At 47.0% G+C, this 25,856-nt stretch overlaps 1 protein-coding gene across 12 annotated transcripts in view; it reads left to right on the forward strand.

Moving 5' to 3' along the window:
• PRDM2 (PR/SET domain 2) overlaps positions 1-25,856 on the forward strand; it is a 122,782-nt gene that overhangs the window by 71,518 nt on the left and 25,408 nt on the right. For 7 of the 12 annotated variants that reach the window (XM_027060830.2, XM_027060824.2, XM_027060825.2 and 4 more), the window contains 2 exons: positions 4,924-5,061; positions 11,087-15,464. The exons of 1 other annotated variant lie outside the window; for it this stretch is intronic. In XM_027060830.2, coding sequence (XP_026916631.1) covers positions 4,924-5,061; positions 11,087-15,464 — 4,516 coding nt within the window. Of the gene's footprint in view, positions 1-1,145; positions 1,195-4,923; positions 5,062-11,086; positions 15,465-25,856 lie in introns of those variants that run through there. 4 more of the 12 variants (XM_053203889.1, XM_053203907.1, XM_015086597.3 and 1 more) reach the window with 3 other exon arrangements.

Consider the following 25,856-nt stretch of genomic DNA (forward strand, 5'->3'; position numbering starts at 1 on the left):
CTCCCAGTGAGGAGGCAGCACATGTAGAGTTACATATGGCTCTAAATTTAATTCACTTAAATCACGAAATTCGTGAGCCTTCACTGTTGTGATGAATTTTTAATGTAACCTGAGCATGCCTTCTAGAATTTTGTGTTTTCTCTGATGCCTGCACATTTTTAAGTGAAACATTATTCTCTAGATTTTCCTAGTGTTTGACCAGTTTTATTAGACTAGTAGAACACAGTCCAGACCTAGGTTAAATTATTTATGTGATGCCTTAGGCAATTCTGGTTTTGCAACTTGCATCCAGGCATCAGAGGTATAATGCTAGACATTATCTTTAAAGAGTAGTCATTATGACTGTTGGTTTTCTCTCTACAGTAGCTATTTCACTAGAAAACCCAGTTCTGTTACGGTGAATCATACTTGCTTAGATTGAGCTTCTGGGCTGTTGACTTATAAGTGTTTCTGGCATAAGATACAGTTGAAATGGGGAAAATAATCTGCATTCCAGTTTGATTGCTGTTCCTTTCCCATAAATGCAGTGAATGTCTCTACCACTTTTTTCTTTCATTTGCCCTTGAAACCAAGTGAGACAACGCATAGAAAGAGTGCTTTCTAAAGACTATGGTATTGATTGTGCCATTACAGGTCTTAAGAAATAACACTTTTCGTAGTAGAAGGAACACTTTTAGCGTCGTCATCCTCAGGTTTTAATTCTGGCTCTAGAGCTGATTTAGTTACATGACCTTGGGCAGATGACTTCACGGCTTTGGTCCTTGGGTAACTGTAAGATGAGCGGCATGATTGGGACTTCGGGGTCTCTGGCAGAATGGTGCCGTCAGCGGTAAGAGCATCTGTTTTGCGACACAGGTGTGGCAGAGGCATAAGAGTAAGTATGCCGAGTGAGCCCTCCTGTCAGCAGCTGAGATCACAGTTAAAGATTCATTTATTTTTTATTTTGTGTGTGCGTGAGAACTTTGATTCGGTAGGTAACTGCTCATTTCCTTCTGTTTCATTTAGTTTTCTTCATAACTTGGTGTGCATTTCTTTTCCTTATATACATAAAGTTTGTCCTGTCCTTCATTATGTTCTTCGTTGTCGTTTCCATTTCACTTTCCTTGTGTTTCATTCCTGTATCTTTCTTGTTTAGACCAAGTGGAACACGCAGCTGGCAGTAGCTTCTATGTAGGACCCTTCAGGAACCCGATGGTAAGTGCACACGTGTGCTTACCAGGCTCCCAGTGGGCTCTGCCGGACCAGTGCTAGAGGCACGTCCCGCCTCCCAGACACTAACAAGCCCCCGCTCCCCTTTGTAAGAGTCATTACAGGTTGTTTTTGGTTATAGGCTTGTTTTTGTTTTTAAATTTGATTACAAATAGAACAGAAACCAAGTATGGGGGGGGGGATTGCTTATCTAAGGAAACGTAGAAGGTTCCACCACCTGTTCCTCTGTTCCCATTGCAGTATTTGGCTTTGTGAGTGACACCAAGCATACCTAAGTGTGAGTCGGGACACCTGGGTCCTACTTTCTGTTCTCTCGTGGACTGATTAGTTCCCCGTGGGCCCTGGCTTTCACTTTCTCTCAAAATGGCAGGTAGGACAGGTGGTTTCGATACAGTCTCTTCCATCTCCAGTGTACAATCCTAATGGGAAGTAACTTGGGTGTTAGATGGTTCCGATTAAGATCGTGAGAATCATTTCATGTGTCAGGTAATATCAGTGTCATGAGTCATCTCTTAGATTCATGATAGACTCATGTCCCTGAAAAACTAAGTGTCAGCATTCACTGAAGTCACTTTGGAGGGAAGTTCAATTGTCCCGTACTTTGCTTTTTGCAATTCTTCAGATACTTTTAAAATTCTTAACTATATAGACTGCAGAGCCCCCGTTGTGTCTTTAGTGGCCTGTATTGGTTCAGCCCAGTGGTTCTTCACCTGGGGAGACCTCCCCAGACATTTGGCCATGCCTGGGGATCTGCCTGTCAACAGTTAAAAGTGGAGGTGCTGCTGGCGTCTAGTGAGTGGATGCTGCTCAACGTCCTTCCTTCAGTGCATCACACAGCCCCACGACCGAGAGGATCATTCGCGGGACGCCCAGGCAGCCTGTGACCATCTGAATAGGATGCAGATGTCCCTACTTCAAATGGTTTCTCTTCACGGGGGATCAAGGGCTTCCTGGTCTTGTTTTTTAAAGAGGGTGCCTGGAAGTGGGGGGAGGGGGGTGGGGCACTTCTCACTAATTAGGTTTGGAGAGTCCAGAAGTAGACCTTGACGTTCAGTATCAGCTAGATGTTTTCCTATTCTTTTAGGCAGGGAATAAAACTTAAAAGAGTACTTTTACGTAGCAGGCAGTTACATGATTTCAGTGTGAATATGTATTAGTGAATGATATTATTAAAGTTGTGCTGTTTTATTGTAAGTTATATCTAGAAACTTCACTTATTTAATACTGTTTACATATAGGCCAGTTTTTTGTATGGCCTGCTAACCAGCTTTGTATAGCATTTGAGAGGTTGCAGAAAAACTTTGAATTGCTTCTGTAAGGGATTGTATTACAACAGGTTGACATCTGTTTTGCTATTAAATTTCACGGTGTGACTTTTTAAGAAATATATATGCATAACAGGCACAATTTACACTATACCTCCATTTTTACTTATTTCAAAAGCCCATACCTATTCGAAGTAGAAAGTTAGAGGTAAGAAAGGGTCATTTCTTGGGCTGTTTGGGATACATGAGGTGGTGCTGATGATGTCTTACAGCAACTTTGTGGTTTTGGTCCAGGGAAAAACTTTACTGAATAAAACTTCAGAATTAAGCATCCTAGGGCACCAGGAGTCCTTTACGTGGTTCTCAGCAGACATGAACTGCAGCATTGGGGCAGTTATGTTAGCAGCCAGTGATCATTTATATTTGTATTGTTTGCTACCGGTAATCTGATCTGCACTGGGTATCACACACAGGGAAGGGCATAGGTCATCGTGAGGATAAGAAAACTAGCTGAAAGTAGATCGAATCCAAACTTCCTAAAGCACAGCTGGATTCCTCAAGAACCTTGTCATCACAGATTTAAGCTCAGTGCTGTTAAGGTGGCAAAAGGAGAAAGAATTGAAAGAGGAGGTTACCTCTTTTAGTGTGAAAAGGTGTTTTCATGTCCTTGCCCTTTCCAGGGGATTGGTTTATAATCTTTCCGCCTGCAGGCTCTTGGCTTCTGTTGCCACCAGAGTGTGGTTCCAGTAAAGTGCTTGCTTGTGTCCCGAGGTCCATTTTAGATGCCTTTGGAAATGAGGGATGGACATGTTAGCAGGAATTTATTTGGGCAAACTCTTTAACATAGTTGCAGAATGCATCAGTTTTTTTTTTTTTTTAAATGGGCTTAAAGAATTAGGGATTTAAAATGGTATTTAAACATTTTTTTATATCTGTTTTTGAGAGAGAGAGAGACAGAGTGCGAATGGGGGAGGGGCAGAGAGAGAGAGAGACAGACAGACAGACAGACAGACAGACATAGAATCTGAAGCCGGCTCCAGTACAGAGTCGCTGCAGGGCTGGAACTCAGGAACTGCGAGATCGTGACCTGAGCAGAAGTCGGGCGTTTAACCTTGACTCATTTAGCCACCTATGCGCCCCTAAAATAGTACTTTAGAGTTTGCTTTTTAAGACTGACAAATTAAATGGCTGATTATGAAGTATTTTGTACTTTTTTCCTCTTTGTTTCATCTCTTAAATATCTGTCAGAATCTGGTGGTGCTTTTTGAGGATTCCTATGTGCTTGTTGCTATCATCGATGCTTCCATTTTTACGTTCTGAACTGTTCAGTGTTATTTGTGCGTCTCACCTCATTTTTATCTGTTGTCTATATTTTAGTTAACTGGGCTTCTCTGTAGTGAAGTTCTGTTATGGAGAACACCGTTTTCCAGGAGCAGTGAGCGAGTGCGTTCCGGTTTGTCATTTTAGTAATTCAGAGATGGAGGTGGTGGGAGGCTTGTTTTGCGAGAGGAAAGGACAGGTCTGCCAGGCCCAGTGGGCGAGTGCTGCTGAAGGAGAAGGAGGGGTTTGGGGAAGACGAAGATGAGCCTGTTCTGACTCTGAAAACTACAAACCCAAGAGCTACCAGGAAAAAAGAACCTTAGAGTTGAAAAAACAGAAACAAAGGGCCACAAATTCTGGCCAAATCCCAAAGAGACGGAGCTTCCAAACCTTCAGCATTCGTACTTTTCTAGAGAAGGGCTCGTCCCTGTGGACTGTCTAGTGACCTGAGCTCGTTCCAGCTTGTCCGAACTGTGTTGCTTTTTAATCTTCCCTTCTGAACTGTGCTGTCGGTTGGAATGCAGTGGGTGTTTCCTGAATTCCATTTTTGCAGTTGTTAATGAAATCCTGAATCGTACTGAACTTGGAGTTGGGTCCCTGGGGACCCTCAGAATTCCTGCTGTCCTGACAGTGAATTCTTCATAATTCCTCTGCATGTGATATCTGAGCTGTTGCACACACGGATCCTTTGTAGTCCAACAGAGTCTGCTTCTCTTGCTTCACTTTCACAATTATGGACAAGCTTATCTCAACTAAAAGGGACCCAAGTTATACCATATTGTCTTCCCCTAAAGTGCTTCTTGCACCAATCAGACTTTTGCCAGTCCCTGTTATTTGTGTGGTACTGAAACTCAGTGTTAGTATCCAGTTTTCCTCTGACATCAATATTGTTACGTTTTCTCGAATAGATGATTTATTAGTTTGAGGAGTCTCAAAAATACAGGGTTTTGGGTTTCTTTTTCTTCTCTGACATGATTTACACGTATTCATATTCATCATCTGTTCATTTCTTTAGAAATCCGATGTGATAATTGTCCAGAAGTATACAGTTTGCTGTCATTGGATTAGTAATTGTCTTTTTCAAGAATTCAGGGTAATAGTAAGTAAACAAATAAATATTGTGTTTTAGGGAAGAAAAAATCCCAGGAAAGTAAAAACAAAGCAAACAAAGCTGAAGACACACCCCTGAAGACAAGCGAGCCAGATTCTGCTTCTGCAAATATGAGAGATTCTGCGGAAGGTAAGCTTCGAAGTTGGACTTGTTCGGGTATGTATCACCAGTTACTGTAAATCACAGATACTGTAAATCTCCTTGGAATGCCCTTCTGAGAATCCCCCAAGAACTGTAAAGGGTTAACAGCGAAAAGCCTGCCTGTATTAATTAATTTTTTATTTTTATTTTTTAGCCGTATTTATTGAGGGGGAGGAGTGGGGCGTGAGCCAGGGAGGGGCAGAGATAGAGAGGGAGAGATAATCCCAAGCCGGCTCGGTGCTGTCAGTGCAGAGCCTGATGCAGGGCTTGCTCTCCGGACCCTGAGGTTATGACCTGAAATCAGGAGTCCGATGCTTAACCCACTGAACCGCCCAGGTGCCCCAAGGCTGCCTGAATTTAATAACGGTGAACTGAGCCTCCACATCCCACCTTCCCTTAAAAGTATTTTTAAAGACCTTCTTTGTTAAAAATAAAATTATTCCCTGGTTAAAATAAAATGAAATGTACTATATGATCACATTTATAAATAATTTATGAAGTTCAAAACCATCAAAACAAATCTCTGGTGCCAGAAGGCTTCTGGGACGGTGGTGCTAGTCCACCCCTGAGCTGTGGGGTGAGCTGTGGACTGTGGGCATCAGTATTGACTTTGTAAACATTTTATTTAGCTAAATGCTTCTGATTTACACACTTAAATCGTTTGTTTTGCACTTCAGTTAAGAGTTTACTTGAAATACCAAACACCTTTGATTTTATACATCAGCATGAAAAGTGTGCAGAGTGAAAAAAAAGCGTTCTTGTTTTTTGTTAGAAATTAACTTCCTAGTTTATTCTTTGTGTTTCTCCACACAAAATTTTCTTTTTTATCATCCCTTCTGAGGATTAACATTCTAGGCCCTCCATGATGGAAGAATTCAGAGAGAGGCGAGGATTGAAAGTCAGTCAGAAAGGCTGGTGGCTCTGTGCTCTTGGCAGTTGAGCAACCATATTGAGACTGTTGATGATAGAAATGAGGGAGTTGTGTCTTCTGATCTGGTACGTGGCAGATACATGCTTGCTAAGAATTGCTCATAGTGACCCAGACAGGCAAATTTCAATAGAGCCTTGTGACTCTTTCGAGAACATTCATAGGTACCCGCCTGGGTAGACGCTCAGTTAGTTAAGCGTCTGACTCTTGGTTTTGGCTCAGGTCACGATCTCACAGTTCACGGGATCGAGCCCCTGCATCGGGCTCTGTGCTGCTGGTGCAGAACCTGCTTGGGATTCTCAGTCTCTGTCTCTCTCTCACTCACTCTCTCTCCCCCTCCCCTGCTTGCACAATCTGTTTTTCTCTCAAATAAATAAAAAAAATTTGTAGAGAAAAAAACGCAACAAAATATTTTGGATGCCTTTTAAACCACTTTATTAGCACTGTTGGAGGTGATGACATTCATAAAAGATTATAATTTCCTGTGGCATTTTATGAAGCAAGAACAGATAGGTTGACTAAGTTCTACATGCTGATAGCAGATTTGCTAAGTAAGTCTTGTTTGAACACTAAAGAATGTCACTGCCTTTAGTGGCAGAATTAAAAAAGAAAATCCGACTGCCCTCTCTCCTTCAGTACTTGGAGACAGGTCTTTATTCCTCATATAACACTAGGTCCTATGAAGAAAAGTACTTAATATTTACCTGTTTGTGGAATAGCTGGTCAGAGTGCAATTGGTTCCTTAATAGGGTAAAGCCTCTCCTGAATGTTCTGCATTGTCCCCAGCAAGTGGTCTGTGTACTGAGCAAACAGTCCAGACTCTTCCTTGTGTTTCCCAAACCTTCCTTTATTTTTAAAACTCAGCAGACCTCATCGAGTGCGTGGACACACGTTGGTGTGGGCCTTACTAGTTAATAAATAGGGCTCTGCATGTTTTGCTTCTTATTACTTTGGACAGTTGTAAGTCTGGAATTGTTTACCAGTCACAGGGAAGGAATCCTTCCCCCCCCCCCCATAAAAGAAGCCACAGATTTTGACTTAAAATGAACCCTAAAATTTCTAAGCCTTAGAGATGTTGTTTTCATTTTCTGTTCTTATATTTGACATTTTTAGCAGTGTGCTGTTGAAAATGTATTTGGAAAGGGTGTTAGTTCCTACCAACATAAAATGACTGGTGTGTCCCAGTATGTGGAGAACTTGGGGGATTGATGGGAGTTTGTCTTGGGGGAGAGCAGGCTGGTCTGTGGGGAGACAGGCAGTAAATGTAGTGGTGGACGGATGGGTGAGGGTAAGACTGACATTCCTAGGGCAACGCCGGGGTGGGGGGTGGGGGGACTAGGACTGAGCAGGTGAGCTTGTGCGAACACCTTGTGTTCACAGAGCTGGAAACACTTGGCCTTTTTAGCTCCCCTCCCCCACATCCTGGTGGTCACCAGGTCTTTTGACAGGCCTCTTGTCCACAGCCTGGCCACTCTCCTGTGTCTGCTGTTTCCTTTCATTCCCATCCCTGTTTCAGGCCCCGTCCTCTCCCTTCGAATGTCCCTGCCTTAGGATCAGTCTCCTGCCTCCAATCTCGTTATCCACACTGTAGCCACATCTCCAAATGGCCCTCTCCTGCTTTAACATACCTTTAATGGGGGCGCCTGGGTGGCTCAGTCGGTTAAACATGTGACTCCTGTTTTGGCTCAGGTCATGATCTCACGGTTAGTGAGTTTGAGCCTCGAGTCGGGCTGTGCACTGACAGTGTGGAGCCTGCTTGGGATTTTCTCTCTCCCTCTCTCTGCCCCTTCCCTGCTGGCGCGGTCTCTGTCTCTCTCAAAATGAGTAAATAAGCTTAAAACAAAATACCTTAGTGGATCCCCCTCCCCCACTGCCCCAGGTAAGTCCAAACTAATTTACGGTGTGCTACAAGTTTTGATTTCCTCCTGCTTGCTTCTCCTCTTCTGTCCTTGACCTTCAGGCAGTCTGTACTTTCTCTCAGTAGCCTTCCCTGATAAACCAAGCCATTCTTAGATGCTTCTTCTGTTATGCTTCTGGAGCAACCTGTACCTCCACAAAGCGTGAGCGTTCGTTGATGACAGTATTGTTTCCTGCTTGCTTGTACGTAGTGCCTGTTAAAGTGAAGCCCTGTAAGAATAAGGGCCTTGACAGTCTTACCTGCTGTTGGCATACAGTAAATTTTGCCCAGTGAATGAACAGCCAGAATTCAGAGTAGCTCTGCCTCCTTTACAGAGCCTTTTCTTAACTCTTGTAGAGCTTTCTTAAAAGGGGCCTAATTTAGCAGGGGCTCAGGGGGTACTGTAGAGAAAGCAGCACCGGGGACCACCCCCATCAGCATTAAATGGGCTTATAACAGTGCCCATCTGAGAGTCCCTTGCTATCCCTGTGATTCCTTCCAGCCATTGCCCCATTTCTCAGCTTTCCTTTATAGCTACACTTGAAAGAGTTGTTTATAGTCTCCCTGTCTTCCCACTCCATCCATTATCTTAGGAACTCCGTTAGCCGTTTGTCCCCACAGTTCCCCAAAACTGTTGTCCATGATCAGCACACCAGTTACCTTGGTACATCGGGTGTTGAATTCTCTGTCCTCTTTTTAGCCAACCCAACTCTCACTTATGGACACAGCTGATTGCTCCCTCCTGGAAACTTTCTTTACTCTTCTTGGCTCTCCAGATACCTCACTATCCAATCTTCTGACTTCTAAGTACCAGAGTCACCTGGGGGACTATCTTCCCGCCTCTCTTCTGTCTGCATTCGCTCTCCAGATGGCCTTGTGCAGTTCCGTGTTCCAAGTACAGTTCTGGGCTCAGCCTCTTCATTGAACTTGAGTCCTGTAAAACCAACCACTTAATATCTTCACTCAGGTGTATGTTGGGTACCACAAACTTCAACACACCCAACGTAGCTCTTGATTTCCCTTCAGTGCACACACGCGCACACAGAGAGAGAGAGCGCGTGCGCGCGCAAGATCAGAGCTACTTTTCCCTCAGTCTTCCAGTAGAGAGGATTATCACAGTTGTTGTGGAATCTTCCTTGCCTCCTCCTTCCCTCTCCCATGTGCCACAGCCAGTACGCAATCTTGTCATTTTTGTCTTCAAAATATATCTAGTGTCTGACCACCTCCCACCACCTCTCCCTGCCCTCACCCTTGTCCATTGTTTTCTATTTCTATTGTCCAAGAGTTTTCTATCTTCTACTCCCCACCCCACCTTTCCGACTTGTTGCTATTTTTTTTTTTTTTTTTAAACACATCTAGCACATTCTTGACTCAGAGCTTATGCATCTGCTATTTCCTCTGTCTGGGGAGCTTCCCTCCCCCAGATATGTGCATGACTCGTTTTCTTCAGGCCTCTGTTCCACTGTTTCCTTACTAGTGAGTCCTTCCCTGACCACCTGTCTGCTGTCCACCTCAGGTTGGGCTCACATGGGTGTCTCCTGGGCATAGAGGCTCAGAAGTGACTTCAGGTCTCTGTTTCCTTCTCGAGGTGCTCCTGAGTTCTTTTGTCTTTTTATTAAGTTTTTATTTTAATTCCAGTAAAGTTTCCATGCAGTTTTGTATTGGTTTCAGGTGTCCAATATAGTGATTCAACCATTCTGTATGTTACTCTCTCATCCTAAGTGTGCTCTTTAATCCCCTTCACCTATTTCACCCATCCCCCCACCCAGCACCCCTCTGGTAACCACCAGTTTGTCCTCTATAGTTAAGAGTCTGTTTCTTGGTTTGTCTTTTTCTTTTTTTTCCTTTGCTCATTTCTTTCTTTTTCTTTCTCTTTTTCTTTTCTTTTTTTCATGTTTGTTTATTTTTGAGAGAGAGACAGAGTGCGAGCAGGGGAGGGGCAGAGAGAGACAGAGAGAGGGAGACACGGAATCTGAAGCAGGCTCCAGGCTCTGAGCTTTCAACACAGAGCCAGACGTGTGGCTTGAACTCCCGGACTGGGCTGTGAGCTCATGACGTGAGCCAAAGTTGGATGCCTAACTGTCTGATTCACTCAGGTGCCCCTGTTTTGTCTCTTAAATTCTACATGTGAGTGAGGTCATAGGGTATTTGTCTTTGTCTTTCTCTGCTGACTGACTTTGCTTAGCATGATACTTTTTAGCTCCATTCATGCTGTTGCACGTGGCGAGGTTTCATTCTTTTTTGTGGCTGAATAATGTCCGTGTGTGTGTACCACATCTTCTTTATCCATTCCTCTCTGGATGGACACTTGGGCTGCTTCCATTATGTGGCTATTGAAAATAATGCTGAAATAAACACAGGGGTGCATGCATCCCTTTGAATTAGCGTTTTTTCTTTTTTGGGGGTGGGGGGTAAATACCCAGTGGTGCAATTATTGTGGATTGTGGGGTAGTTCTATTTTTAATTTTCTGAGGAATCTCCATACTGTATCCCACGGTGGCCGCACCAGCTTGCGTTCATACCAACAGTGCATGAGGGTTCCCTTTTTTCCACAGCTCCTGAATTCTTAATAATTTGATTAGGCTTGGAAGAAGTGATCTCTGAAGTTTCTTTTACTTGAAAAAAAAACTGGTCACCGGGTTCTGGAAAAATGTCCTAGCTTCTGTATACACAGTTTTGGTCAGGAGGGAGGGAGAGAATCCATTCTATTCCAGACAGGCTACTGAGAACCTAACCTGGTAATATGATGAACGGTTTCCTGCTTTCAGTTTGGAATCGTGAGAAATTAGACTTCACAACTAGACTCCTGAAACTCAGTATCACACACACCGTAACGGTGACTTCAGTATTGTGTCAGTATCCGGCACAAGTTTAAGCTCTACGATTTGTTAACAAAATTGTATTTGTGTGTGTGTGGCTGAACAGAGAAAAGAATCGAAGCCCCACGTGAGCACTCTTGGTTCACATACGTGTCCTCGCTGCACAGCATGTTGCCTGGTATGTGCCAGATGCTCCAAAAATGTTTGTTGAGTGAATGAGCGAAGTGGATTCCTATCCAGCACAGCTTTCTAAGCGGGAAAAGAGCGCTCTGTCTGGTTGGTCACACTCTCTCACGTTGTAGGTGATAAGAGAACTCACTTGCACAGTAAGAGTTGAGCATAACGTGGCTAGTTTTTGCCCTTACGCCCATGCTTCTGCTTCCCTGTGCTTTCTAGGTCCCAAAGAGGACGAGAAGCCTTCGGCCTCAACAGCTGAGCAGACCGCCGTTCTTCAGGAAGCGGTTAGTCAGGATGTGCTTCCAGAACCGGTAGTCTCCCCCACTGCCTGCGCGCCCCACGCGGAACCCGAGGAGAAGCCAGAAGCAGCGAACTGTGAGGTGAACGATTTGGAGGAAGAGGAGGAGGAGGAAGAAGATGAAGATGATGAGCTGGAAGAAGAGGGGGAGGAAGAAGCTGACACGCCAAATGAAAGTTCTGTGAAAGAGCCAGAAATTCGGTGTGACGAGAAGCCTGAAGATTTGTTAGAGGAACCAAAAAATGTTTCGAAAGACGCTCTCGAAGGCTCTCCAGGGCTGACGCCTGTTAGCAGAACTCCCAAAACTAAGGAAGAGGCCAATGGTGATATGTTTGAAACGTTTATGTTTCCGTGTCAGCATTGTGAAAGGAAGTTTACAACCAAGCAGGGGCTTGAACGCCACATGCACATCCACATATCCACCGTCAATCACGCCTTCAAGTGCAAGTACTGCGGGAAGGCGTTCGGCACCCAGATCAACAGGCGGAGGCACGAGCGGCGCCACGAGGCGGGGCTGAAGCGCAAGCCCGGCCTCACGCTCCAGCCGTCGGAAGACCCGGCCGATGGCAGATCGTCCGGAGACAGCGTGGCTCCAAAGGACGACTCGACTCCTTCCGGTCTCGGGCAAGACTCTCTGCTCTTGCGTTCGGAGAAGGCTCCGCAAGAAAACGTCGGTTCTTCTGTTGCAGAAGAGAATGGGGAAGTGAAAGAGCTTCATCCGTGCAAATACTGTAAGAAGGTCTTCGGGACACATACCAACATGAGGCGGCATCAGCGCAGAGTCCACGAACGCCATCTGATTCCCAAGGGCGTGCGGCGGAAAGGGGGCCTCCTGGAGGAGCCGCACCCCCCCGCGGAGCAGGCCCCGCCCGCCCAGAGTGTCTACGTGCCCAGCACGGAGCCCGAGGAGGACGGGGAGGCCGACGACGTGTACATCATGGACATCTCCAGCAACATCTCTGAAAACTTAAATTTCTACATCGATGGCAAAATTCAGACCAGCAGCAGCACGAGTAACTGTGACGTGATTGAGATGGAGTCTGGTTCGGCCGACTTGTACGGCATCAATTGCCTGCTTACTCCGGTCACGGTGGAAATCACTCAGAATGTAAAGGCCACACAGGCCCCCGTAGCCGATGATCTTCCTAAAGAGCCTTCCAGCGGCACGAACAGTGAGTCCAAGAAACGGAGAACGGCGAGTCCTCCCGCGCTCCCTAAAATCAAAGCCGAGACGGAGTCTGAGCCCTCGGTGCCCGCGTGTTCCTTACTGCCTCTCAGCATATCAACTTCGGAGGCGGTGTCTTTCCACAAAGAGAAGAGTGTGTACCTGTCGTCGAAGCTCAAACAACTGCTTCAAACCCAGGACAAACTAACGCCTCCTGCGGGCATTTCGGCCACGGAAATACCGAAGTTAGGTCCCGTTTGCGTGTCTGCTCCCGCGTCGATGCTGCCCGTGACCTCGAGTAGGTTTAAGCGGCGGACCAGCTCTCCCCCCAGTTCCCCACAACACAGTCCTGCCCTCCGAGACTTTGGAAAGCAAAGTGATGGCAAAGCGGTGTGGACCGATGCCGTTCTGGGTTCCAAAAAACCCAAATTAGAAAGTCATAGCAACTCACCAGCGTGGAGTTTGTCTGGGAGAGAGGAGAGAGAAACGGTGAGCCCGCCAGGCTTTGATGAATACAAAGTGTCTAAGGAGTGGGCAGCCGGTCCTACTTTCAGCAATGTGTGCAACCAACAGCCGCTGGACTTATCCAGCGGTGTCAAACAGAAGGCCGAGGGCACAGGCAAGACCCCGGTCCATTGGGAATCTGTATTAGACCTCAGTGTGCATAAGAAGCCTTGTAGTGACTCTGAAGGCAAGGAGTCGAAAGAAAACCATCTGGTGCAGCCAGCCTGCAGTGTCATAAAGAAAAAGAAGCCAACCACCCGCATGCTGCAGAAGGTTCTTCTCAACGAGTACAACGGCGTCGATTTACCCGCAGAGAATGCTGCAGACGTGACCCGGAGCCCGAGTCCTTGTCAATCCCTGGATCCCCAGCCAGACTCTGGCCTCGGCCCTGAAGCTGGTTTATCGACCCCTGTGGTCGAGTCCCCACCTGATGTCTCTCCTTCCTCGCCTGCCCTGCAGACATCTTCCCTTTCTGCCGGGCAGCTGCCTCCTCTCTTGATCCCAACGCATCCCTCTTCCCCCCCGGCCTGTCCTCCTGTGTTGACTGTTGCCACGCCACCCCCTCCACTCCTTCCTACTGTCCCTCTTCCGGCCTCCTCTTCTGGGGCGTCTCCCCGTCCGTGTCCCTCTCCGCTCTCGAATGCTACCGTGCAGTCGCCACTTCCCATTCTGTCCCCTACGGTGTCCCCCTCACCATCTCCCATCCCTTCCGTGGAACCTCTCACGTCTGCTGCTTCGCCCGGACCCCCGACCCTTTCCTCATCTTCTTCCTCGTCTTCTTCTTCATCTTCGTTCTCCTCTTCTTCCTCCTCCTCTTCCCCCTCGCCGCCGCCGCTCTCGGCAGTTTCATCCGTTGTTTCCTCTGGGGATAATCTGGAAGCTTCTCTCCCCATGATAACTTTCAAGCAGGAAGAACTAGAGAATGAAGAGCTGAAGCCCAGGGAAGAGCCCCAGTCTGCAGTTGAGCAGGAGATTGTTCAGGAGACGTTCAACAAAAACTTTGTCTGCAATGTCTGTGAATCACCTTTTCTTTCCATTAAAGATCTAACCAAACATTTATCTATCCATGCTGAAGAATGGCCCTTCAAATGTGAATTTTGTGTGCAGCTCTTTAAGGCTAAAACTGATCTGTCGGAACATCGCTTTTTGCTTCATGGAGTTGGGAATATCTTTGTGTGTTCAGTTTGTAAAAAAGAGTTTGCTTTTTTGTGCAATTTGCAGCAGCACCAGCGAGATCTCCACCCCGATAAGGTGTGCACACACCATGAGTTTGAGAGCGGCACGCTCAGGCCCCAGAACTTCACAGACCCCAGCAAGGCCCACGTAGAGCACATGCAGAGTTTGCCGGAAGACCCTCTAGAAACCTCGAAAGAAGAAGAAGAATTAAATGATTCCTCTGAAGAGCTCTACACGACCATAAAAATAATGGCTTCTGGAATAAAGACAAAAGACCCAGATGTTCGACTGGGTCTCAATCAACATTACCCAAGCTTTAAACCACCTCCATTTCAATACCATCACCGAAACCCCATGGGGATCGGCGTGACGGCCACAAATTTCACTACGCACAATATCCCGCAGACTTTCACCACTGCCATTCGCTGCACAAAGTGTGGGAAGGGTGTAGACAACATGCCAGAGTTACACAAACACATCCTGGCATGTGCCTCTGCTAGTGACAAGAAGAGGTATACCCCTAAGAAAAACCCAGTCCCCTTGAAACAGACTGTGCAGCCCAAGAACGGCGTGGTGGTTTTCGATAACTCGGGGAAAAATGCCTTCAGACGGATGGGACAGCCCAAGAGACTGAACTTCAGTGTCGAGCTCAGCAAGATGTCCTCAAACAAGCTCAAGCTAAATGCATTGAAGAAAAAAAACCAGCTTGTCCAGAAAGCAATCCTGCAAAAAAACAAATCTGCAAAGCAGAAGGCCGACCTAAAAACCGCCTCCGAGTGCTCCTCGCACATCTGCCCGTACTGTCACAGAGAGTTCACGTACATCGGGAGCCTGAATAAGCACGCCGCTTTCAGCTGCCCCAAAAAACCGCTTTCTCCTTCCAAAAAAAAAGCTGCCCACTCATCCAAGAAAGGTGGACACCCGTCACCTGCAAGTAACGACAAAAACAATAGCGGCCACCGCAGGCGGACCGCGGACGCTGAGATCAAGATGCAAAGTGTGCAGGCACCCCTGGGCAAGACCAGGGCGCGCAGCTCAGGCCCGGCACAAGTCCCGCTGCCCTCGTCGGCCTTCAGGTCCAAGCAGAATGTCAAGTTCACGGCTTCGGTGAAGTCCAAAAAGCCAAGCTCCTCCTTAAGGAACTCAAGCCCCATAAGAATGGCCAAAATAACCCACGGCGAGGGGAAAAAACCCAAAGCTGTGGCCAAGAATCATTCTGCTCAGCTCGCGAGCAAGACGTCCCGGAGCCTGCACGTGAGGGTACAGAAAAGCAAAGCCGTCTTACAGAGCAAATCCGCTCTGGCCAGTAAGAAAAGAACAGACCGGTTCAATGTAAAATCTAGAGAACGGAGTGGGGGGCCAGTCACCCGAAGCCTCCAGCTGGCAGCTGCTGCCGAGCCGGGCGACAGCAGGAGGGAGGATGGTGGTGGCAAGCAGGAGCTGAAGGACTTCAGGTAAGCCGAGGCTTCCAGGGCCACAGGAGAGCCGAGCTGCCGAGCGCGGGGGGGAAGACGGTCAGAAGACAACAATATTCTTGCCCGATGGCTATTTCTTCCTTTTTCCTGTAGAATTTTGACATAAGCATTTAAAGGAAGTAGCTGTTGGTTAATTACGTTGGAGGCACGAAGAAGGGTCACTGCTGGGCTGCCTCAGCCACGAATTCCCAGCTTTTGTTTCAGACCTAGGACTCAGCACGTGGTACCATTTCTCTAACAGGGCCAGTTGTGAATTGAAACCATGAAAAGTGTTCAGAATCACAAGTACCCTATTAACGAAAAGATGAAATTTTCTCACACTTCCTTCGTATCTCGGGTAACATCTCAGTGTCTCTTGTTATTATTCCGGATCATAGATCATTGCTTAGGGTTAAGGTAGATCATTGAGTTCATTGAAACCACACTGCAATCTTGTTGACTATTTCTGTGACTGGAGCCTAGTTACAGTCACTGAGGATGCTTTTATTATCATGTCTTCTTTTTATCGTGTTTTAATTTGAAAAACTTGCTTCAGATTGGTTATGGAACAAAACACGACACCATATTCCTTTTTAAGATGCCTTACGTCCCCCGACCCGCGCCCCGCCACCAGTTATAGGATAATGAAACAGGCCAGATTCTGAAGAAAGGAGAGGAGGGGGCGCTGAGAGCCGTGCGGAGCCGGGCAGTTCCCTCGGGCCGGTGTGGCAGCCCAGGGCAGGTCAGCCCCGTGGGTCAGCGCCTTCGTTCCCCCAGCAATGGTGTAAGAGTTCGTCTTAGGTGGGAGGTGATTTCACAATTTTATTCCGTGTCCTCCCCGTATTAAGACTGTCCTCAGCAACACATAAAAACACAGGGCAGTAGTTCAACTTGTTATATTGGCCTCTCAGACTTTCCAAGTTACTCAAGTAACCCGAGTTGATAGGAGTTTCCTGCATAATGCCTACAGGTGAATCCCGCGTGAAGTGCTCAACCACAGAATTTCTGTAAGACACTCTAAAAGCTTGTCCTTTCAGGGTGAGCTGCTGGGCTCTAGGCTTTCTTGGCGATCACTTTCAGTGTCTGAAGCTCTTCGGTGTTTCAGGCAAACCATTAGAGTGAATTCTGGGGCGTGTCTGCCGTTTCGGAGACTCGGAGGTGCTGTTCTCAGCGCGCAGGTGATGAGGTGGCGTTCTTGGGGCTGGTGTGCCTTAACGTGGTGGCTGAAGAAAGAGGTGGAGAAGGGTCATTAGCCAAAGGCCGATTGGAATGATTTACTGTAGGAGTGAAGGGTTCCATTTCAACAAGCGATTTTCGTAAGTGAACTAAATGATCAGTTGTGATAGTTCCAGTGCGGCATCTGGTCTCTGGCCACGGCACAGGCCTGTGTGTAGCATCTTGGAGCTTCGCCCTGGTGAAAATATGCACCTGTTTACTGGCTGTTCAAGCTGCCTGCCTGTAGCAGTTTAACGGCGTACCTGTTTGTGCTCATTCTGTGTTCCGGAAGTTCCACAACAACAGGGTGTTCTTAAGCCGAGTTTTGTTTTGTTTTTTTTTTTTAAGGTTAGAGAACCAGAAAATGCCATCGTGTTCACTGACTGTACTGAAAAAACATCTCCCAGGTGGTTGATGCTTTAGAATGTACTATGTGCATCCCTGTTTGTCTGCAATATTACCTAAAAGAATCACTCATTTTTGTACTGGTTCCTATTTCTACAATTCAAGAGTGAGGTTATGAAAAATCAAAGTACTATAAAGAGAAACTCTCTGAGTAACCATACAGTTACGAGGTTCATTCCCTTAGCTCTTCCTCCTCCAGTGCTTTTTTGAAGAACCCTTAACAGTGCAAAGGACCAAAGTGCCTAATAAAATTGTGTCTCTCTCCTTTGCTCTAGTTAATTTTCATTATTTTGCTTTATTTGAGAGTTAACGGGGGGTTACGTTGCTGGACTGGATTGAGCCTAAAAGGAAACACGGAAGAAGAGTCTGTTAAGCAAACATGGCTATTGTTTCTGACAGGCAGATGGTAGCAGCAGGCCTCCCTGTTTGCAGGAGTCGCTGGAACTGTATTGTGGGCACATCTGAAGGATGTGTGTCTCACACGGGGAGCTGCTTACAAGTGACCATAAACTTGTGAAGTATTTTTGGGACGTAAAAACCAAATGTTCAGTAGGACATCATACTTAACTCATCTGGACACAAGAGTGGGCATTTCCTCAGAGAGTTTATTCTTCTTAGCGCCTTATACAAGGTGCATTAGGTATGAAACTGGGATTCCTGAGCTCTGGCCTGGGGAAGGTGGTGGGTCATCACTGGCCAGCCCAGGGCTCTTGGAAAGCCAGCCTCATCATCCTCGCAGGTTGGACGTGTTACACTGGAAAGGAGCTGTTTTAATCTGTAGTCTTTGTCCTTTCTCAATATGTTCCTGCTTGTAAATTTTATTCAGGGATGGTTTCATGGCGCATATTTAGAAATATTTGCTTTGACTTTGTTTTCAGCATTAGCCCCTTGCGTATTCAAGGACCTCACAGAACTGGCAGCACATGTTTTCCTGGGTGTTTCGTTAAAACAGACTGATGAAGAGCTAGTCTCCAGCACTCAGACATTTTACATTTGAATGCCAGTTGAGGATTCCACAGGTTTTTGAAGCCATGTGAGTGAAGTCAGAGTTTCCCATTCAGTGCTGAGGGTTCAGCAGAACTTGGCCAGTCGGTCATTTCCTGGAGCACAAGACATTGTGCCAATCAGGGTGTCAGAAAGACCTGTGTTCCAAATCCTCCTCTTAGGACAGAGCAGCAGAGGGCACCAGGCATGCCACCCGTCTTTAGATTGTCCTGTCACACCTTTCAGCCCAGTGAACCCTGTGTTGGGCTCCCCTTCCTCAGTTAGCAGCCGGAACTCCTCTGCGTCCTATGGGACCGAAGTTCCATCTGTCGCTGAGGGCTCATTTCCACCTGGCATAAGACAGAAAGACGAGGAGGGAGATGCATTCTCTCCTCCTATCTACCCCTCTTCAGTCTTTGTAAATTTCAAGGTGTTTTTACATTTTTTTAATGCTCCTTTTAGAGCAGCTTCTAAAAAGTACTGTGTTCCCATTGAACACTAAAAGGTGAAAAGGCAAACTGAAATAACAGACCAAGTTTTCCCATTTGCCATGAATTGATTTAAAAACTACAGTGATGCTAATTTTTTTACATGCCCACCTCTGCCATGCACCAGTCCAAAGAGACCCGCTTGTGGTCCCTTCCAGCCTTTTTTGCGTAGGATGCCCAGGTTCCTGTATACCTTCGGAGGTGTTCTTTTGCTGTCATGGTAACATCTGTTGAATGGTCTGCTTGTCTTTTCCTGAACGTGGTCAGTTCATACTGGGTTACGTTGCGTTGGCATTTATCTTCAGTTTTCTTGTTTTCTAGGAACTTCCTGTAGAAAAGCCCCCAAACAAAACAAACTTTAATTGACTAAATAAAGACATCGCATGCTCAACTTAGGATAAGCACTACAGCAAAGGATACGAAATCTGCCAAGCTTGCGAGGCCAGTTGAAGCTGTCTCGCAAATCCTAACACACAACTGATTGTCGGCAGGCTTCTTGTTGCCCGGCTTAGGGTCAGGGTCTCCTGCTTCGCTGGAGCCCGGCTCCTGGCGTGTGCCTGGCTCCTGGGTGATGGGGCTACAAGGAGGAGGGCACGTCGCCATGGCACTGGGGGCTCGGATCTAAGTGTGGCCCTGGCGCTTGGCACACAGCAGAGAAAGGAACGATTTGAACTTCTTACCTTGCAAAGCAAGTTCAGTTTTAGGAGAAGTTTTTGTAGATTTCAGGGAAGACAAATTCTGATGCACTCATTCTAAAATGTTTTGGTCACACACCAGCTCTTTATGCCTTTCTTTTAAATGAGTTCTGTACGGAGAGGCACTTAGCGTCTTTCAGCCTTTTTTTTTTGTTTGTTTGTTTAAATATATATCACAAGCAGATTGCCAGCATAATGGAGAGGAAACCAGATCAGGATTGGATATGGACTTTTTAAAAAATGCTTTATCCAGCATCATGTTTATATATCCAAATGGACCTTGTCCTCTCGATTGATTATCTGGCACTAATTCATAACCATTATATTATCGGACACTGCGTAGCAATATGTCCGCGCCCAGGATGCACCCCAGGCCTCTCTAGATGCATATCTACACGTAAGTATAAATGAATTTATACATGCCAGGTTTTACACTTCGGTCTCTAAGAGCAAAAAACCCACAGATTGGCCTCTTCCAGAGGATGTAAGTGTCATTTCTCCGTGCATTCTATGCCTCCCTTCTTAATGACGGAGTTGGTGGAAAATGGCTTGGTTTTTTATTCATGTTGATTTTTGTTCTCAACTTCAAAAGTAATCTACCTCTGAAAATGTGTAGTTTGATGCTTGTTCGGTGACTTTGTGCCACTTCAACCCTCTCACGACCATTCCCGTTTTGTTACATTTCTGTTATGGGGACTTTGTGTTGAAATGTTGTGTAAAGCATTTGTAGCAGTTTAAAAATAAAATATTTAAAATTATTTAAATTGTTTTGGACACTTCAATTGTATTATATATGATTTACGTTTTACATTTCTGTTCGCGTTGTTAATCTGGAGCGTGTTCTTGTATTGAAGTTTGCTGTGAGTTGTTTTATTGTTCTTGTTGGAGAGTGATATAAAAGACTATTCTAACACAAACATTAAAATTTACAATTTGACGTACAAAAGGGGTTGTCCGTTGACTTTAACCGATGTAGCCTTGAGAGAGAGAGAGAGAGGGAGAGGGAGAGGGTCATTATAGACAGGCGTGCCATTCGCTATTTCCCCCCTTCTGGCGTGAAATAAATCATTGAGCTTGTCAGCTGTATAAAGAGTGTGTTTATGCTGTTACCAGCGAGCACTTAATAACTAGAGGGAATTCAAGCGATACGTTTTATATCATTGTAACCAATAAAACCACTTTCTAAACCCTCGTGAAAGGACTGCTTTTGTACATCCTGGGGAGCAGTGAGGGAGGAGGCCGAAGGGGCGGGAGGAGCCGCGGAGGCTGCGCTGTGCAGAAGTGCGGCGGGCACGGCCCGCCCGGACCACCTCTCTTCCCTTGCTCCTGTTTGGCAGTCACTGAACATTAAACTCACATCCCGTCTAGAGGGTAGACGCGCAGTCGGGACCGTGGTGCTGAGAAATAACCTTGTGAACTCCTTTTGCCAAGAGGGAAATAAAGAATTTCCTACGTGGGGTCTCCGCTTCCTCTCTGCTTGGTAACTGTTCACGCTAGTTTGGGGGTTTTTATTTTTATGAATCCCTGGAAGAATGAAACCGGCTGTAACATTTGTATCAAGCTTAATATGGAATTGCTGTTTTGTTTGTTTGTTTTTAATTGACTGAAGATCAGCAGTTTCATCAAGCCCTCCACAGCAGCACATGCTTTGTCATACCTTCTTCCTGTCTCTGCGTGTTCTTGCATCCGAGGGAAAGGCAGTGAAGCTGAAGGTGCGAGCGGCCTGCCTTGGCCAGATGGTCCCATCTCTGGCCGAGGATACTCCTATGTTGCAAAAACCCAGGGACGAGGAGGCATGTGTGGGGGAGGGGCGGGGGGAGAGGGGTGCTGAGGGAGCTTTGCAGTAGCTTTCGGTGTCCCCTTGTTTTAAATGTTCCGCTAAACTGAGCGCCGAACTCGCCCAGTGTCCCGTGCAGGAGCTGGGCCTTGTGAGATGAAGCGCTGCCCTGGGAAGGAGAAACGGGTTTCCGTCCTGTGCTCCTCGTTCGTCCCTCCCTCCACGTGCCAGTTAACAGGCGTCTAACAGGTGCCCTCCGCGTCCCTGCCAGCGGGCAGGTTCTTTTACCCTCCAAATCTCAGTTCCCAATGTGCCCAAGTGGGTCACGGATGAGACGGTCTCTGAGCCTTCCTTCCAGAAGGAGGTCTTTTTTTTTTTTTTTACTGGGTATGGATGCTCACAGGCTGTCTCACCAGACTGAAAAGAGCGGGACTGGGTCTGTCTCCTTGGGCCGCCGGTGCTGACAGCAGTGCTGGAGCGTGACAGGCACACGGACAGTTCCTCGGGAGGAGTCCCCAGGAAGCCCTGTAGCTCCCACCCCGCCAGGAACGAGCCGCCCGAGAGTCTGGTTGCTTTTACTCTTCGTGGAGTGCAACGTTTTACAACATTCAGAAGGCTAGTAATTGAAGCCTTACGTTTTTGCTCTTTTGAAGCACCTCTCGCTGTGGTTACAAACCCCTCTCTGGGCTGGCTGTTTTAACCTGGTTGCTGCAGGTGCTTTCTAGTCAGATGTTCTACAGAATCACGGTTTATTGAGCACCTACTGTATACCGGGCTGTGTTGAGGTCCCTGGTTACATCAGCGGATTAAAAATCCTGGCCCTGGTGGAACTTTACATTTGTTTGGCCGTCTCCCCTGTTTATACTTCCTATGGAAAATGTCACTTTGTCACAGCTTTCCAAAGGCTGGGTGCTCAAGAAGATCCCTCTAACTGCATATTTGAGGATGGATGTCTAGTTGGCTGCAGCCTTTTACTACTTGGTGAAAGTGACTTTAGTAAAACTGTAGCTCAGTTACTGCGTCTGCTACTCAGGTGGATTTTGATTTGATACCAAACCTTCGAATGGACCGACTTTATCCATAAAGCATAGACGTTGACCTCGAGAGTGGAGTGCAGGTGGGTGAGAGAAAGGCGGACTTGGATGCCAAGGCCACATTTATTTATTTATTTATTAAAAAAAAAATTTCTTTTAATGTTTTATTTTTGAGAGAGAGAGAGAGACAGAGTATGAGCCAGGGAGGAGCAGAGAGAGGGAGACCCAGAATCCGAAGCAGGCTCCAGGCTCCGAGCCGTCCGCACAGAGCCCGACGCGGGGCTCGAACCCGCGGACCGCGAGATCATGACCTGAGCCGAAGTCAGATGCTCAACTGACTGAGCCACCCAGGCGCCCCAACCGAGGTGGCATTTCAAAGACCGGGCTGATGGTTAGAGGAAGTGGTTTGCCACTTGTCCTTGTTTAGGAGACCCAGTAGCCTGTGGCCTCTTCCCTACCGGGTGGCAGCAGCCCGCTGCTCCCCCTTCGGGAATCTCCTCCTTCAGAGACTGTCTCCGGGAAAGCACCGTTGAGGAGTGAGTCGTAGAGTGTAGACAGCGATCGGGTGGCCTGAGAGACTTGGGAGGTGGGGGTGGCTGGAGGGGACCTGGCGGGGATTGGCACACTTGTTGGGCAGCAGGCCCGGCTGTCAGACGACAACGAGGAGCCACAGCCCTGCTCTCACGTGCAGCGCCTCTCAGACTTTTCACCTAGAGAGGTGCCAGACGACCGGCTCCAAAGCTCTACGACCAACCTTTTAAAATAGACCGTGGGTGGGGCCTGGGTAGTCTGTCGTTTAAAGCCCCAGGTAATGTCAGCAGGCGTTGAAGAACCGGTGAATGGAGGTGGGGGAAAACGAGACCGTTAGTGTAGCCCTTCATGGCTCGAGCACCGATGTGTTGCTGTCTGAGCTTACAGTTCCCCTGCCGGTACTGTCTCGTCTCTCCCATTTTTCTGAAGGCGGTAGGGGGGAGGGGTCACCTGGGAGGTGGGGAGTAAAGGGCTAGTCTTGAGCCCTGGGCTGGGCTGTAGGTTATGGAAAGAAGAGGCGACCGGCCTCGGGAAGAGGAAGGTTGGCTGGGTGTGCAGTTTCTTCTCAGCCAGTATTCCAGGGTCACAGCCCCTGTTGGGTCCCCTCCATCCTGGTGCCTCTTGACCTTTTTCTGGGAGTTTGCCTACAAGATACAGGGCCTTTATGCTGTGCTAGGAGATAAAGAAAAAATAACAGAGTAGGAGCGAGATCCAGCTGGTGGTCATGATCTCCATATTACTGTTAAAATTCTTTTTTTAGCCAAAATGAAAACAGTGTCAGGAAAGGTTTGACGGAACAAGAGAGGTTTGAGTGGGTGTGACAAAGGGAAACATGGAAAACTGCTCATTGGCGCATCCGTGGCCCGGTCTCCTGTCTGGGGGCTGCCCAGGTCCCCCACTGTGTAGCCCCTTCCCGTCTCCAGCCACACGTGCAACCCCAGCTCTTCCTCCCACCTTCCTAGCCTTGTGCTTGCTTCCTTTCCCAAGTGGTTTTGGAAACGACCTGATGAGCCTTGCGGACTTGACGACTTTCGAGTGCTTTCTGTGTTGAGGGACCGTGCTTAAGCGTCTTTCAAACTTGACGATAGCACCTCGAAGTTGGTATCGTGTGCGGATGGGGAAACGGACCCCGGGGGAGTGATTTCCTTCAGAGACCACACCACTCTCAACTGGCCAGTTGGGATTTGAACTGCCTCCAGGCTATGCCATCCTGTTGATCGTTTTTATGGTTATCTATTATATGTATTTTTTTTTTTTTTTTTTAAGTTTCATTTCCTCTAAACGTCGACTACAGGACTCGATACTTTCTCTACTAAGAGCTTTCTGGCTTAGTGAACAAGTAGAACCATCACTGTGGGTATGGAGTCTTCCCGGTGCAGCAAGACTGCAGACAGGATCTGTCCCTTGGAGACCCGCGTCCAGCTTCGTGCTGACCGCGGAATACGCTTCTCCCTGTCCTGGACCTTTCAGCTCTGACTGGCTTTGTAGGTCATTCTTCTTACTCATGAAAAATCTGCTTCACAGAAGCCAAGCTTGTTATAATAATGGCCTTTGATTTTGAAGGTGGTTCTAAAGAAGGCCCGGGGGTTCATCAGGAGTCCTCCCTCAAATGTCACGTGAGAACCTTGACCTGTTGGGGCATTAACCCAGAAAGATAGTAGTTGGTCCAGGCTTGCCTTCCCACCTCAGCAAAGAGTGCTGAAGAAAGGGTTGTTCGTAACTTTCTGCGGGTAGTTATTTCTGAAGTATAGGATTAAGAGCCTGGAGGGTATGTGTAGGTTTTGTTTACTTTCTGGGTTAAGAATAAGAATAGGGAAAAGCTGTCATGACCGTGCATTAAATTTACTTGCAGTTGAAAAATTACGCTCTGTTGTGAGCCACGTAAAGGGTTTTGGAAGTATTTTTATTAGAGTAAACTTGCTGAACTGTTGGGATAATAGCATTTGTCCATGCTGCTATCTTCTGGCTCGTATAGAAAGTGACCCAAAATTCAGGCAGATGTTCCAGAAAACGTAAATATCTTATGGGAAGAGTTAGTGCCTAAATGTGCCTACCCGTGTCCAGCTCACCATGTGCCACAGGAAACCACAGCGATGACCTGCCCAGTGAGAGGGGTGTTTCAGTAGTGAGAGAACGCTACGGTATTTTTTTGTTTTTTTTTTTTAAGTAAAAAAAATTTTTCGTTAATGTTTATTTTTGAGAGAGAGTGTGTGAGCAGGGGAGGGACAGAGAAAGAGGGAGTCCCAGAATTCGAAGCGGGCTCCAGGCTCCGAGCTGTCAGCACAAAGCCCGACATGGGGCTCGAACTCACGAACCGTGAGATCGTGACGTGAGCTGAAGTCAGACGCTTAACCAACTGAGCCACCCAGGCGCCCCTCCGGTGGGTTTTAAAGTATGGATTTATGCCCTGAGTCAGAACACATTTACGCTAAGCACATTTCCGTACCCACGTTTAGGCAGGCACCTGTGTCATAATCGGGAATTCTGCTTGGGTAACTACCGAGTCTTAGCATTAAATCTAAATGTAAACTTTGAATAGGAATCACTGGAAAAAAAAGACCTGGTGTTTGTTATACAGGTAAGTTAATAACAAAAGGGGATTTGGGCCTTAGGATATAGTTGGGGCAATTTTGTTTTTTAATTTAAAAATAAGAACTTCAGTTTAAGATCATTGCATTTGTTGTCGTATTTAGTAATTGCCCCCGATACACTATTTTAACATTCTTTGTCGGAATGAAGTTATTTGAGACTCATATGGGTTCGATTTTCCTCGCAGTAACATTCTGCTCTCACTTGCTTTTTATAATCACATCCAAACCTTGCCAACCCAGCTCGAGTTCAGGAACATTTTCATATGGCTTCTATTACCAAGCTATTATTGGACTTGTGAATTTAGGCACGTTCTCCCGGAGTGTTTGAGTCGGCCAGCCATTCAGAAAACATCTTCAATGGCTAGTCTGGGTCACGAGGGTGTCGGACTGCAGATCTGATGGACTCTGTCTGTGTGCGGGCCCCAAGAGGGCTCTGGGGTGTAGCCGGCCGCCGTGGGGCGCTGGGGGTGCTCCTTGGCCCAGCTTGTATGCCGGGCCCTGTTCTGGCCGTCCAGCGGCACTTGTCTGCTCTGAAGCTCCCCCACCACCTGAGGGAGATAGCATGTCCGTTTACAGAGAAATCGACCACATCTGAGGGACATGGTCACTGGGTTTATGTCCCACAGCTGTAGCTGTAAGGGGCGCCTACAAACAGGCCATTTGATTCCATGC

Source organism: Acinonyx jubatus, chromosome C1, assembly GCF_027475565.1.
Source record: "Acinonyx jubatus isolate Ajub_Pintada_27869175 chromosome C1, VMU_Ajub_asm_v1.0, whole genome shotgun sequence".
Taxonomy (NCBI): Eukaryota; Metazoa; Chordata; class Mammalia; order Carnivora; family Felidae; genus Acinonyx; species Acinonyx jubatus.